At 42.6% G+C, this 15807-nt stretch overlaps 1 protein-coding gene across 8 annotated transcripts in view; it reads right to left on the bottom strand.

Moving 5' to 3' along the window:
• cpeb3 (cytoplasmic polyadenylation element binding protein 3) overlaps positions 1-15807 on the bottom strand; it is a 41375-nt gene that overhangs the window by 20050 nt on the left and 5518 nt on the right. For 6 of the 8 annotated variants that reach the window (XM_069145235.1, XM_069145230.1, XM_069145236.1 and 3 more), the window contains 2 exons: positions 10971-11124; positions 2310-2366 (listed from right to left, as the gene is read on the bottom strand). In XM_069145235.1, the coding sequence (XP_069001336.1) occupies positions 2310-2366; positions 10971-11124 (211 nt within the window). The remainder of the gene's footprint in view (positions 1-2309; positions 2367-10970; positions 11125-15807) is intronic. The other 2 variants (XM_069145233.1, XM_069145234.1) reach the window with 1 other exon arrangement.

Here is a 15807-nt window from a genome sequence, read left to right as displayed (position 1 = left end):
GCAGCCTCGTCGCTCTGAGAAGGGTGGAGAACATACAGAGGGACTGCAGTGGAGTGATGTGATGCCACAGGCCGAACTAATCGGAATCTATGGCAAGGCAAAAGTACAGCGCTGTGATCACTTGTATCTCCCAGCTGGTCACATGCACCAGTTCTCAAAAGGATCCGTCTTATCTTTTTTATATTTCACTGATCATTTCACTGCCAGGACTTGAGAAGCTGTAAAAAAAAAAAAAAAAAAAATAGATAATGTAATAACTGTGTTTCATAAATTAGTCTTTAACTAACTATTATCTCACCGGCTTCCTACTTTATAGAAACACCAGTAATCACATGATGGCAACATCTGCAAAAATCCATCGGCTGAGAAAGACCATGATATGTATTCAAAAGCTCTGGTAAAAGCTAGAACTCTAACCAGACCACACTTACTTTTTTTTTTTAACCATAATACTGTTTCTATGGTAAAAAGAAATGGTCGATGTAGCTCAACTTTTAGATGCAAAAACACCAAATCTTGTTTCAGGATAGTTTTTTCTGTGTTCCACTAATCTCTGAAATGTTCCCACAAACAATTTCAATCTGAATCTCACCGTGACGGGAATTGAAACCAAAATGGTGGTTTAAGACGGTGCAAATGCCAACAAACAGCAGGAGGGGTAACTCGGCGCTAAACAGACCCTACTGCTCCTCCAAACTCATCTGTCACAAAGCAGTCTCGTCGCCTCAAAAACCAATATGAGCCTTTGCATTGTGAGAGCCCCATTATGTGACGTGCCCCTCTGGCTCCTCTCAGGGAATGTATTGTCTCTGAGACTCTTCTCTCTTGCTATATTTTCATTAAAACAGATCTGCTTCTCCAATCCAAAAAAAAACCTGGGCAGTCTCTCTACAGCTTTGCCCTCTCACCGTCTGGCCTCGGCAGAAACAAAGTCACCTAGCAACCGGGGCGAAATGAAGAAAACGTCGCGCTGGGAGACCGTCAGATGCCTCAAAGAGTGAGAATACAACCCACGAGGGAGACGAGGAAGGAGACAAGTGAGGGGTTAAGCATAAGTACAAACTTCAAACTGTGGTGTCTGGGAGAGAGAGAAAACGTTTGAAAGGGAAGTGGGTGATTCCGCTGGGCATGATGAGTTTGATGTCTCCTGCTCTGCTCGGCTTCAAAGCCTCAGACGCTTCTACGAAACTGTCAAGCGAACAACGCCGATATCTCTGGAAGGAGGACCTGCGCTTCCTACCCTCCACCCTTTCTTCTTCCCTTTGAGTGCCAACACCATCTGCAGAAAGTACAGGTTTTCTCAGCGTGACGCCTCAAAGCTAATGGGAGGAAATGAAGGAGAAACACCGAGTAAAAACACTTTAAAAGTTGAATCCAAAGCTTCCTTGTCTCCACACATCACATGCTATAGTGGAGAGAGCCAGCTCTGACAGACTTGGAAGATCTGGACAGATCCGTGCTTGCCTGAGCGTAATCCCATGACACAACAGTTTAACATCAATCCGAGGCACGCTCTCCAAGGATACACATGATGAAAAGAACAAAATGAGGAAGGAGCACCAGCGTTGTACAAAACTGCTTCACTGAGAAAGTTTCTTTATGTTAGACATCCTCTGCTTTTTATCCGTTTCTATACTCTACAGACCGACTAAACATGTCCGGAGAGGAAACGCGCTGATTTGGTTTGATCCCCCGTCTGTTACGACGTCCTTGATATTTTGAAGACGTTTGGAGCTAAAGATGGGAAACATGATTGCCCCAAAAAAAGCGTAGCTATAAAAAAAAACAAAAAAAACCAAAAAAAAAACAAAAAAAACAACAACAACAACAACTAGAAAATCACGTCCCTGATCCCCTCCGAGGTCAAATGAAGACCACTCAGAAGTTCAAGGCCTGGCCTGGAAAACTTAGTGGCATCTGTGTTGCAGCATATGGAACAAGGACCTGATTTCCCTCCCTGGCTCATCTCCTGTCGCTATTGGTCATCTGGTAGGACACCGAGGGGGGAATCTAGTCTTACATGTTGGGGTATTTTTGGAAGTGCTATTCACAGGTCAACTGTCTTTCCCACAGCGCTAAGAGGCCTGTCCTCAGTTTATGGTGTCAGGGAATCGAGGCCTTAGTATAAGGGCGGTCAGGTGTACCCGGCACATACTGACACGGCCCCTGTGGCTTGGGCATATGTTTATCGTCCACAAAGGGCTTTCCAATTTTCACTACTTTTTGAATGCTGAAGACAAAAAAAAGCAGCGCTTATCTGTAAAAGTGAAACACTTATAATTCATTGCTGCAATGAAACCGTGACTTACTGTTCAATGGCATTATGTGGTCTGCTCCAGGATGATGAAAGTTGAGGCCCATCCGTCCTGTCAAAGAAAAAAAAAAAAGAATACATTTTACAAAGGAAGGAAAACATGGAAAATGCTGATAAAAGTCAGCCTGTTGACAGACATTCATTTTAATCTTCCATTCTACCGTGTGCGCTGGGAAAATGCCAGCCATGAACATGAAATGAATAAACAGCAAATTTACTCAACGTGATACAAAGGACAAACACAGACAACAGATGTGAAAAACGAGGTGGAGAACACACATTCCTTTGTTGTCACATATCTCGCATGCACATACGCTCGGCACAAACAAAAGCAGCTGCACGGCTGGGAGTCCAACAAAGCTGCGACGCTGACAGTGTGTGCACGTTACAAGGGCCCATCTGTCGGTGGTGTGGGACGACTAAACGGAAGACTTCCTAGTTATTTGTCTCCATCGTCCCCCTCGAGCAGGAAACAACGAGAAAAATGCACTTAGGCTGATGCGGAAATAGCCTACCTGGTTTAGGACAAAATATTGCTGTCTCACCGCCAACATCATTTTGCAGTGACAGCTGCAGAGACACGCCCTGTACCTCTCACCACTTTAAATTAAGGCCCTCTGTCAAAATACGCCAACATCAGCTTTATACTCATCACACAGCGTGCTACCGGCCGACCTGGAGTCATTTAAGAAAGAAAGACAGAGCAACATTTTCTCGCTTGGATACATTGAAGACTGATATTTGGCCAATACCCTTTGTGAGTCTTCCTATTTTACCGTCACTCCAGCCTTAACACTGGGGTGGTGTCGGGGTTCACGGCAGAGGAGGACGACTGCAACAGATATCTGCAGGCATGTGCAGACCCCATATGTACCGTGAACATTGAGAGAGCTCCTTCATGTTGCAAGCTGCTATGGCGCAAACATGATGTCAAGAGTTTCAAAAGATGGCCACAGAAAACAGATAACAGGGGACAGCGTTAGGAAGGGGTGAGGGGCTCTTTCTGGGCTCGCAAACAAGATCAGGACAAGCAGCGGTTAGACCAGGTTGAGAGGCAGGGAAGGGGGAGGACGAGTAGGGGGGAGGAAGCCACCATGCAGCTCCACAGATGTGGATTTCCACACTCCTCTCAGCCAGTCACAAACCAGGCAGTGGGGATCGGGGGCAAACGGAGTGCAACGAGGCCATGGATTCACACACACGTTTGCATGAGCACATAGACACATGTGACATATATATATCTATATATATATCTATATATATATCTATATCTATATATATAGATATATATATAGATATATATATAGATATATATATGGATATCTATATATATATCTATATATATATCTATATATATAGATATATATATAGATATATATATGTCACCAACTTGTTTTTGCGGTTTCCAACAGATTTTTATGAAGAAAACAAACATTTCAGAGCACCCAGTGTTGTATCCTGACACAGAGTTTTTGTTTTGTTTTACTCTCCAGAAACGTCTGTAATCCTCTGCTGCTTTCTCTATCTCACCACCCTTCCATCTGATCTGATAGGAAAGCCAGGCTGTCATCCAAGTTCAACAGCCCCGAGGGGTCGCAGCGCAGAATCATTTATTGGTAAACGTGTGGGTGGTCTATTTGTTAGTTATCCGACCACATTATAAGGTTTAAACCTCAATGTCTGACTGGCTAATGTGTCCTTGAGAGAGATGAACCTCTTTCGGCCTCAGATGTGCACTTTAACCCAGTAACACATTCAGCACTGCACACTAGAGACTCCTACGCTACCATGAACTCAGACACAATCAAAGCCATGACTTTGCTGATTGGAGGACAAATGTCACAACAGACACCGAGGTCTGTGCTTGCCTTTTCGTCTACATTAGTCATTGGGGGTGACACGTGGGGGGGGGGGGGGGGGGGGGCAGTTGCCCTCCTGAAGCCTTAAAATAACTCTGGGCATGTGCCATCTGCTTCCCCCAGGCGATGAGTGGCAGGGCCGGAGAGGCCCTGAGCTGCTGTTCTTGTGACATTTCCTCACTGAGAGCCCGAGCTATTCTCAACCTCTCCATGATGGGGGAACCGCAGCGCAGCCCCTCCGGAGAGATGCAGCCCCTCCGGAGGGACGCGCCGGGTGCTTTTCCTTACAGGCACAGAACCAGCAGCGACTCACGCGCTTGACCTGATCGACAGACTGGACAATGACCTCGCTGTGACCACTTTGGTAGAAGTGGGTAAAGAGTAGGGGAGGGATCAGCTGGGCATAGACAGCGGGCATCAATTTGGGATCTAGTGTCCACAGATGCCAAGGACAAGCGAGAATGAGGCTTCTGTTCTGAGAGGTTTCAGCAAAGCGGTTCAAATACAGACAAATGAGGGGAAAAACAACAGCAGCTGCAAGAGAAGAGGCAGGCTAAGAGTTCAAAACCCATCTTCTAGGTGAGAGCATCATTTAGTTCTGGCAACGAGTTCAGCACGGACAGCCGAACATCTCAACATCTGGTGAGGTATCCACCGAGTCACTAATCAACAACCAGAACTAACATCACAGAAACTACAAGAATGCTGTTCTTCAGCATCCTAAGAGGTTACGTGGCTAATCATGACCGACTGCGTCCCCCCCTCCCCGAGTTCCTCTCGACTGCTTTGGTCGTGTTTTGTTCCCTCTGGTCTACACTATAGCACGTACTTAAGCCCCCAATAACACCTCGAAGAGAAAGCCCCCGCAGAAGTTATGAGAAGATGGAGGGCGTGCCGAAAGCAAGGTGTGGAAATGTTAGCGCAGATGAAAAAAAACACGCCAAGGCAGCACTTCTTGCTGACTACTGCCAAAGAAATGTTCAGTTACCAACACTACACTGGCAAAAAAAAAGGGGTAAAAAACATGACAATATATCCACAGTGGAGCCAACAGATTGAGAGGATGGTCGTTTCTTTATGAAAAGGTTATTTTGTGTGTCTCTGTTCGCCCACTTCTTCCTCTCTTCATACCAGTTGAACCCAACAACCCTCAACAAGATGATTATAGCATGACCAAAGTTCTTTTAACGATCGAGCCATAGCACATTAAACTATATAGAAAAGTATAAAAAGAAATGGTTGGGGTATATTTCTCGAGGTAGAACCTAATAACTGCCAAAACGACTACCCACTTTCTTTTAGTGTTTCATTAAAAATAATATTCATAAACTATCAAGTGCCCTTCAAATCATAACAGGATTTTCAGTTCAACCCTGATGCTCTAGTTGGCAGAAACAGTCATGCCTCTAATAGCATTTCATAGTTTGTGAGATTTGAACAAACAGTGATTTTAATAGACAAAACAAGCCCAGACTTGTTTGGTTGCCTGGCATGGATTAGCTCAGTCATGTTCGCAAGAGTCATGAATTTTCCAACATAACAAAACGCAGCACTCTGACGCTGTAGTTTATTGGAAGCAAGGTGCGATCTAACCTTTAAACACAGCCTATGAACACGTCATCTTATCTCTGTGCAGTCATTACTGTCTGTTTAAAGTACAGGGACATCCCTCTTAAACTGTAATCATCTCACGTGCTGGTGACAACAGGGGTTGAAAAGTTTAAGGGGTCAAAACCAGTCTGTCAGCTGAACGTTTGCCCAACCGAGTGCTGACCTGTAACCTCAGGTTAACTTGGTGTGAACCTGAAGGAAAAAAAACCCGATCTAATAGAAAAGTCTGTTTCAAATCAACGTGATCTTAACCAAAAAAAAAAAAAAATATTATAACCATTATCATTAATCTTTATGACACAATTTATGCAGATACAGAAAGTGCAACATCTAGACTAGAAGTTAGAGGCCCACTCTTTCCTATTATTGAAGCTCCCTGCTGAATTAGACTGTTCTTCATCTGACCTGTACTCTGCTTAAAAACTGTTTTCTGTTGACCAATGCCCCAAGCCAGCCCATGTTTTCTCTCCCTCAACTACTTTCTTCAGTAATCGCTGGCACCAACTACCTTTTATATCCTACCAATCAATCAACCAACACATATTGGGTGACAACAAAACACAACACTTTCTGAAAAAGTAATTGTGTGAAGCTAAACTTGACTTAATCTAGAGTTTCTAGAACAAATGGCCAAGCATCTTTTGGACTAAACAAATAATTAGTTGATCATTTAAATAGTCAGTTTACAGAAAACATAATTGACATACATTTAATAAACTGATCACGGAGTTTCAGCAGTTTTTCCAAGTACATTTTGTGTGCAGTGTCTGAAATATATACTTGGTTTCTTGGTAAGACTGAGCTGATCTCGTATCTGTACCAAACAGTAACCTACTGTGATGTCACCTATTGCTTTGTGAACTTCTGTTTTGAAGCCTTGAGTTTGGCATTTTGGCCATGCCATTTTGTTTTTTTGGAGCCAGAGGAGCCCCTATTTAGACGAACTGGGGAGGAGTGAGCGATGGATCTGACCAAGAAACTGAGGACACTACGTCCACCAACCTGTACGGGAAATCTGACTGCACCCCAGGCCTGTCAATCAAACCAGCCACACCCCCCAAACATACCTCTTTTTGAGGCCCTAATATTGAATTAATTATGCAATTATTTTCAGAGGGAACACCAGTACACTGATCAGACGGAGTGAATTTAGCAAACGAGACCATGAGAAAAGTTGATGGTTCTTAACTGGGAGTCTATTTAGAGTCAGAGTTTTTCTTGGAGCTAGCCCCTTGTGGCCCTCAGTAGTATTGCACTTTAAGGCACTTCCACATTGGCTTCTCTTTTCGGACATGGGTGCTTTGTCGAGTTTTATGTCCAGCCTATGGTCTGTGCGAGCGAGTGTGACTGTGTGTGTGTGTGTGTGTGTGTGTGTGTGTGTGTGTGTGTGTGTGTGTGTGTGTGTGTGTGTGTGTGCAGGAAGAGGCTGCATGCGGCAGAAGCACTATCACTTCTGTTGAGCTGTCTTGTCCGATGGTGAGTGACAGCCTGAAAGATGCGTACATGAGGTGAGAGTGCCTTGCATGGAATGTCTCAGTTGATTTACATGTCAGCAACAATTTGGGTGTGTGTGTGTGTGTGTGTGTGTGTGTGTGTGTGTGTGTGTGTGTGTGTGTGTGTGAGAGATGTTAACGCTGGCAGCAGCGGTGGCGGCTGTTGTCAAACTGGTGGTGTTTTTCCAGGCCAAAGGGAGAATCTCTAGTGTGTGTGTGTGTGTGTGTGTGTGTGTGTGTGTGTTTAGTTCTCCACACGTGAGCTCATGACCCAGTTCAGAAACTACATCCATACCACTGTGTGTGTGTGTGTGTGTGTGTGTGTGTGTGTGTGTGTGTGTGTGTGTGTGTGTGTGTGTGTGTGTGTGTGTGTGTGTGTGGCTGCATAAAGGGCCAGTTTGTTCAGATGTCCCTGTGGCCCTGCTCCCCTCACCCAGGAGCAAAGAGCTTTCAGAAAGTTTGAAAGACTGGTGGGAATAAAGTGTCTCTCTCACAGACAACACACACACACACACACACACACACACTCTCTCTCTTTCTTTGAAGCTGACTCTTCTCCAAACAAGTGCTCAGAGAAAAAAAAGACACTGTTGAATCGAGACGGCCTCACCCTCTTCCCCGTATTGACAGGGACAGAAAGTGTGGGATCACCTCACACTTTTCTTCAGAAGACCCACCAATTCTTATTCACATCACAGTACGAGTGTGTTTTTCTTCTTTCAAACACACGCACACACAGATACAGGGACTCTCAAAACTCTCAAAGAAAAACAACTATTCCAGAAACAATAAGAAGTATGTCAGAAATGTCTGTGATGGGATGGATGTGGGCGGCACCCGTTCAGTTGGGAATGCAAAACTGGGCCTACTGGGTTAATTAGCTTCGACTGGCGGTTCTCAGCTGGTGAACCTAAAGTGTCCTTAAAGTGGGTTGCCAGACAAATGCAACTGGCTTTAGAAACAACTTGTACCAAAAAAAGAGGATAATCTATTATCTCATCTAAGTCAACAGAGGAGAATTGCTGACTAGATCTGGTAATTTTCAAGTTAGCACCCAGCAAGAAAAAAGACAGCCTACTGTCTGAGTCATCAGTCAGTCAAATCACCAATATTTGACCTACTATATGGTGAACACTTTGAATACTCTCTCTCAGAAGGGTGGATCAGGTTCGACGGGTCACACCTGTCCAGTTGACAATGATAATGCTCATTCTCAACGCCTCAGTAAACAATTTCCTCTTCATGTTTCCTAGTACAATGCTGCAGTAGTGGACTTACAATAGGCTCAAGTTTATCTTAGTGTTAACATGTTAACAACAAAGACTAAAGTAACGACACACCTGCAGTACTAGATCCACTCATCTTTTGCTGCCGTGTGTCGGTACAGCGGCCTGATACCAACACCTGAACCCAGCCGGCTTCTAGACCTCTGAACCACCGTCGTCTGATGTGTTTAGCAATTCTAGCAGGTCTACTGTTGTGCTTACTGATGGCTTTTACTAGCCTGTAAGTACCAGTAAATTATGGCTCTGGCCAGCGCTCCACTGAGGATTGTTTCCAGTCGCTGCATCCTAAATGGCTGTAGCCCTTCGCTTAATTTTGAAACTATTGGAACAGCCTTTAACCAATCGGCATTGACCACCATGTACCATATGGTGTGCGACAAAACTCCGCCACCGCTGCCATTGCTGGAAGTACTTCAACGTCATTGCGCTTAGGCACCCACACTGGTCACTGATTGGTCCACTCCGAGTGGCTGAGCAGACCTTCATGTGAACAGGGTTTCCAGACTGTTATCACTATTAAGACTGAATCTATGAGCAGTAGTTGGGCGCAGCCAGGCTTGCTGTTTAACCCAATTAAGGAACAATTGACCATTCAGAGGTCAGCAGGCGGCATTAACATTATCTTCCTACATGGTAAGATTTTATTTACAGTGTTAGAAAAATAGCAACAAGGTGCAGTAAGTCAACCTACAGAAATAATATATTGTATTTTAAAACATCCATCCATTGTCTATACTCGTTTTATATTGAAAAGGGTCACGAGTGGGGGCTGCAGTCTATCTCTGCTGTATTTAAAAACATCAAAATGATCAAATAAAGACAGCATGATCTTAACAAAAAACCTTAAGTTAAATAAAGTTAACCATTACGATCAACTGCCACCACAGCTTCAGTGTTGACGGGTTGGATACATCTCTTTAGAATGTCTGGTTCGGGCCAAACAAGACAAAACACAACGTCCTTTCAAACAGGAAATCAGCTAACATGAGCACTATATCAGGCTTTTGAATGAAGTGAAACCAAATGGTGATTAAGTTGACATGTCAGGCCAGCCCGAACCTGACCTTCCTAATTTGAGATCCAAAGTTACATTGCTGCCACATTTCTTCATTTACTGGTATGCAGCTCGTCAATACATTTAGGAATCTCTTTCCCCGTCGCCACTGCGTGCAACAAAGGCCACACTCACAGGGCCGTCCTCAGACAGTGGGTAGGTACGCTAGCAGGGTGGAGCTGCTCTGTGGTCGGCACAGTAGCTTACAGCAGCCCCACATGACGACATGACGGAGTAAACAAGCAAAGAGAGATTCAGGAATGCACACCCTCGTTGACTTTTCTCATATCTCCCGTGTGTTTGTTGTGCTTTGACAAACAATCACGAGTGAAGCCCTACAGGACATTACATTACGACACCTTTCCAGTGAGTCCGGGCCACGGTGATCATTTTGGCTGTAACAATCCAAGCTCAGCACAAGATCGGGAAAACAGACCGTACGCATGGGAAAAACGACATGCTCTGCTCATTATATACCCCTCCCACCAATCTTTCCATTGTTAAGATGGGAGGACGGGGGAGCAGAAAAACCCCACACCCAACCTGACAGGGCCTTGTCTAGGAGACAGGAGTTTTTTCTACAAAAGACACGTGACCGCTGCTACAAAAATATTGACTTAGAAAGCCTGACATACATTGGATGGCCTTAAAAGGGTGTGAAGAGAGACTTTTTAACCTTGTTTTCATGGTTTCAAAAGTTCTTTATACTTCCCAAGAGATAAAGCTGCATGACGGTTATTAATTTTACTCTGAATCTGCTTTTCACTGCTCAGAAACACTGTGTCGTAGCTTCTTAGAAACACTGATTTGATCTTTAGGTTAGGACTCGGTCACGTCTGAGCCCACAATTACACACAAAAATACAAGTTCAAATCAATTTTGTGTCACTCATTAATAATGTAAACAACAAATACAGTCCACATTTATACACACAACATATTCAGTCAACAACAACAGTGCAAATCATGTGATGCAGTCATTTGATCCACTGATTCTGATCAGCAGATCTAAGAGCTATCGAAGAACAAAGGGCGAAGGAAAATGCAATTTGCAAATAAGACCATGCGAGTGCATGCTGCAGCACACCTGGTCCACTGCACAAACACGCAAACAAAACACACAAACAAAACACACAAACAAACAGACATCACGTGAGATTTTGCAGGTAAGGCTCATTATGTTAATTATTCAAACAGAACATGATGATTCATACTGAATTGATTAAGAGATTGGCAAATAGAGCAAATGAAAAATAAAATGTACCCAGAAATGATTTATGCCCATGAAGCAAAAATAATAAAAAAAAAAAAACAACCTAAATACTGTAAGCGTGGACGTATGAATATTCCTAACCTGCAAAATGATTCCTCCATATAATATCAGCGATAGTCATTGGTGGGCCACCGGCAGGGTGTGGTTTACCTTTGTCATGGTCAGTCCTTATCATATCCATTAAGGAATTCTCCAAAGAGTGCAAGCTAAAAGCATCAAAGGGCCGATTCCGGTCCTGCAACACAGCAAAACAGGAAGAGGGTCGAGTTAGTCAGCACAGTGGATCACATACAAAACAAAGACAGGGAGGGACTTACTACTGCTGCAACACGTGTCAAGTATAGCACCGTATACATCCAACCTGTAGATCTGGTTCTGAGTAGATCACTACTTAGTAGTGTGAGCTTCATCAATTGAAAACGTAAAGAACTGCATACAGAAATAAAAATGCAAATTCTGTTGAATTTAAGCTGTTGTGATACAAAATGTGTGTATCAATTTGTTATTGTTCACATAAAAGAAGCTTGTTCAGCTGGTTTGGGTGGAGCTCAGCTATGTTAATGAATGTTACTAAACACTAAAGGTCAATAACTTGTAATTTCAGCTTCAGAGACATGGTGGGAACAGGAAAAAAAACAACCCATGATGATCTTGAATATTTATCCGTGCTTTTGAAGTTCTGGTTGCTACCTTGCTCAAGGGCAGATCACTAGTAACAACTTGCATGTACCGACAGCTCCCATTTCTGTTAAAAAGTCAAGACAGGCAGCGGTGCATTCTTAGCTAACTGGACTAATATAAACTGGAGATGTGGGAGAACATTTAAACAAAAATAAAAAGGCAAATAGAAGGTATGTGCCAGCTCTGGGGAAGACGGTGAACACGGTTGATATTGAAGGAGATATGAATTTTAAGCTAAAAAAAAAAAAAAAAAAAAAAAAAAAAAAGCTACAGTGAAAAAAGAGACAGGATTCTGCCCAAAGGCATCTTGTGTGTTTGAATCCAGAGACTTTAGGAGAGAATTTCTCAACCATCAGCTCCGTGGGTGGAGAGATGTCAGAGGCAGAATCAGTCTGTGATGTATGAGTCACTCGTTGGGCTATCTTGTAATCAATTAAGTATTCCTTTTTTCACTGCCCATCCTCAGGGGGTTCCCATCTCCAGTCTGGGGTGTCAGACGGCTTTAATTTAAATGTCACTACCATGCAGCCAAAGACTGGCGGCAACAATCAATCATTTACTAGAGCCCGACTGAGACCTGATTTTTGGTACTAAAGCCGATACCAATATTGGTAAGTAAAAAAAACACAAAACAGATATTGATACATTGATCAAAATTATCAAACACTTGTGACGAGGATATGTAGTGGAGGCAGGATATTTGGTAAACTGTCATCCAAAATGACACCAGTGCATTGAAACAGTGAAGTTCACTGGGTAAACAATAATGGTAACTATCTATAACTAACTATAAATCAAAAAATAAACACAAATAGAACTCAGTTAGTCCAAGATTCGTTTTCTGCATTATGTTCAGTAAAAATAAAGTTTCATATCGGACAACATCCACACTGATACCGATACCGATTGACCAAAATTGACCAATAAACATTGGTTGGGTTCTATTATTTTCATAACCAGTTTCTTTGTTGTTTATTTTCTTACATTTTCAGATGTTGTATTTAAAATGAAAAAGGTGAAATATGCACATCTCAACTACCAGCCTTAAAAGATATTCAGCTTTCAGTGATATACGACAGAGAAAAGCTGTAAATTCTTCCTCACATTGAAGAAGCTCGAACCAACTGACGTTTGGAAAAAGGCTTAAATGAAATACTGATTATCAAAATTAATCAGTTATTAAACAACACTTGTCTCAGCTCAACAAAGATGATCGTTCAAGATCAGCTTTGGTCTTTTTCAAATCTGCCACGTGACAAAAAATTAAAAATCCCAGTTCAATATTGGGCTGCGTATTACTGATACTGATACTAGTGTCAATATGATACCCAAGTTAAACTACTGATACCAAAATGACTCTTTTTTTCTGGATACCTTACATTGAACAAATATAAATAAATATAAATATACAGTATGTGTTTTTCTGCAATGCCATTTTTTCTATTTATAAAGCTCATGAAAAAGCTGTCAGATATTAAATATGCGTAAATAAAATCAAGCAAACAAGAACTTAAAAGGGTTTAAAACTCAACTATAGGATCAAAGAATAATTAAAGAAGATTATGTTAAGATGTTATGAATGCTGCTTTTTGTTTTCGAGTCAATCTGACGTGAACTCAGTGGCCCTTTTGTTAAAGCCCTAAAGAGTCGAAGCTTGGTCCTGTGGCTGTCATGAGGTTGTTATTGTTTGAGTGTTATTGTATTTATGCCTGATTATTTACAAAACCTTCTCTAATATCCTAATCTTACAAGGGAAGTCGGTCCACTGCAGAACCGTGCAGTCTATGACTACATCAAACACCTTGAGGCAAAATGTTTAGATTCCCACTGTGCGCCGATGAATTTATGAGGATGACATGTGTGCCAAAGGTAGAGCGCTCCGACCCTGGACACGGCAGCCTTGGCAGCTGTGTCCTGTGTCCGCTGCCCCGAGCCGCTGCCGCATTGTTTGCACGCCACGGCTATTGTTGCCCATTCGGCTGAGCATTCAAAAGTGTTATTCCCCTCCACTCTGGACCCGGCAGCGCCACACAGATAAAAATCTGCCCACTTGGTATAAATGGTAAACACTTAAAACGCTGAGCTTTTAGTTTCATCCCCCCTTCCCCTCCACTCTGACACATGTGGATGATCACAGCGATGGGTGGGTGGGGAGGGTCGGAGATCTCTCTGTAGTCAAACGACCCGAGATGACACCACTGAACTCCTGAACACATTGCGTAAGTTCACAGAATGGAATGCAGGTTCAGGTCGGCCTATCTCGACGACACTGCAGCTCATTCCTCGTGAGCATTTATGAGGGACATCAAGATAAGAAACACAAGCCTTTCTGATATGACTGAATACCTGGTTTTTAATAAATCTGCTCAGTAAGGTGGAGTTCAGCCAGAGTCAGAAGCAGATCAGACATTTAGCATTTATTGAGTTTTATACTCAAAAAGGTTTTGTGAGTTTGACATGAATGTGACCGTCAGGGTAACTTCTATACCACACAATCACTCAATCAATCAATCAAACAATCAATCAACGGGAAAAGCCCTAAAGACAGAATAAAACAGCCTCTGTATTTTTAATTACAGGGACGTACAGACTCATACGTACAGATTCTAATTTAATGAATTTATCCGGATTCTTTCCCGTATTCATTTGAGTATAAATATGTCTATGAAACGCCATCTAAAATATATAACCACTGAATATGTTCATAATCATAAAGCACATAATACATTAATGAATCCACCAATAAAGGTTTTGACCAAGATAAGTCAGGTTGCAAATATTGTTTCCTTATTACAAATGATCATTTAAATTTTTTCAATCATACAGTTAATTGTGTAATTTATGAAATAGGGGTGAGCAATATATCGATCAATATTGTCATATAACACTTTATTGTAATATGACATTTGTGTTGTCTTTTACTGGTTTCAAAGACTACATTACAGTAAAGTGATGTCATTTCCTGAACTAACCAGACTGTTCTAGCTCCTCTATAATTTGCCTTCATCCACTCAGTCATTATATAGCCATTACTGATGATTATTTATCAAAACTCTTATGATGTAAATATGTTGTGCAAACACCAATAGTCATGTGATATTGTCTATGTCACCCAGCTCTACTTTGAAATGCAAAAAAAGTTACCAATGCGATCAACACAACAAAAGTCTAAGATCTTTGATAAAACTAAAGACATGGAGAGGTGAATGTTTTACCTTTTTGCTCATTAAATGACTCAAACAATGAATCAGCTGTCAAAACTGAGTGATTTTGATCATTTAATTTGCAATAGATTTTCAAATAACACCTCCCACAGGACATTAACCTTAAACCGGTTTTATCTGTCAGCTGAAACAAACGCAGTGGCAAAATCAAAAACTCGACAAAGCAAAAGCTAAACCACACTAACTAATGTAAATGACCTGTTGCACCTCTGAAGTCGTCGAAGCTGCTGTTTTACATGACAGCATTTGACTGCGGCACTCCACCTGTCAGTCTGCTGACTAACGTCCTTCCTGAACTGATATGATCACAATCACAGAGGACCACGCAATGATTAACGTGACCATCATTTTCAGATCCGAGTATCTCCCGAGGAGCTCATATGACTCCGAGTCTAAAGCCTCACACTGACGCGTTAAGTTGAATTCCACGCATTCCTCGGCCTTTTAAGTGGCAGCCAGCAGCGGGCGAGTACGAGCATCAGGTGGCATGTGACTCGACATTTTCATCCTGCGGTTCATCTGGGGCACGTGGAGAATACCGAGAGATATCTAAACCATGACAACAAGTACACCTGTCACCCGCCGTCCACATGACGGTGCAGGACCCCTTCCCCCCTCCCCACCTGCTGCTCGCTCCGGTCAGAGAATTGCCTGAGTTTCACTTCAGTAAACAGGCCAGTCGACATGTGGCACCCTGACCTTGCATCCTGGTGATAACGCTTCTCCAATTATGGATGGAATTGTTAAGCAGCTAAGTGTGAGATACAGCCGGGAGCCAATTGCATCATAGAGGAACCCCATGAGCCCTTTGAGACATACCCTCTATCTAGAACAGACACTGTCAACAGCTAAACAAACCTGGGATGTACCGAATGACTTCATTGTATGTATATGTATATGCATGTGTGCTGTTAAAGGGACGACCCACCAGTTTTACACATGAAGAAGAGATGTATATGCTTGAAAAACATCACTGCGCAATTAGAGTCATTGAAATGGAGCTATACGTTTTG

The sequence above is a fragment of the Embiotoca jacksoni genome, unplaced genomic scaffold (genome assembly GCF_022577435.1).
Source record: "Embiotoca jacksoni isolate LCO1_2020_lvr unplaced genomic scaffold, fEmbJac1.0.p SCAF_12, whole genome shotgun sequence".
Taxonomy (NCBI): Eukaryota; Metazoa; Chordata; class Actinopteri; family Embiotocidae; genus Embiotoca; species Embiotoca jacksoni.
The sequence above is the reverse complement of the archived record's forward strand: the minus strand, read 5'-3'. Positions and strand labels throughout refer to the sequence as shown.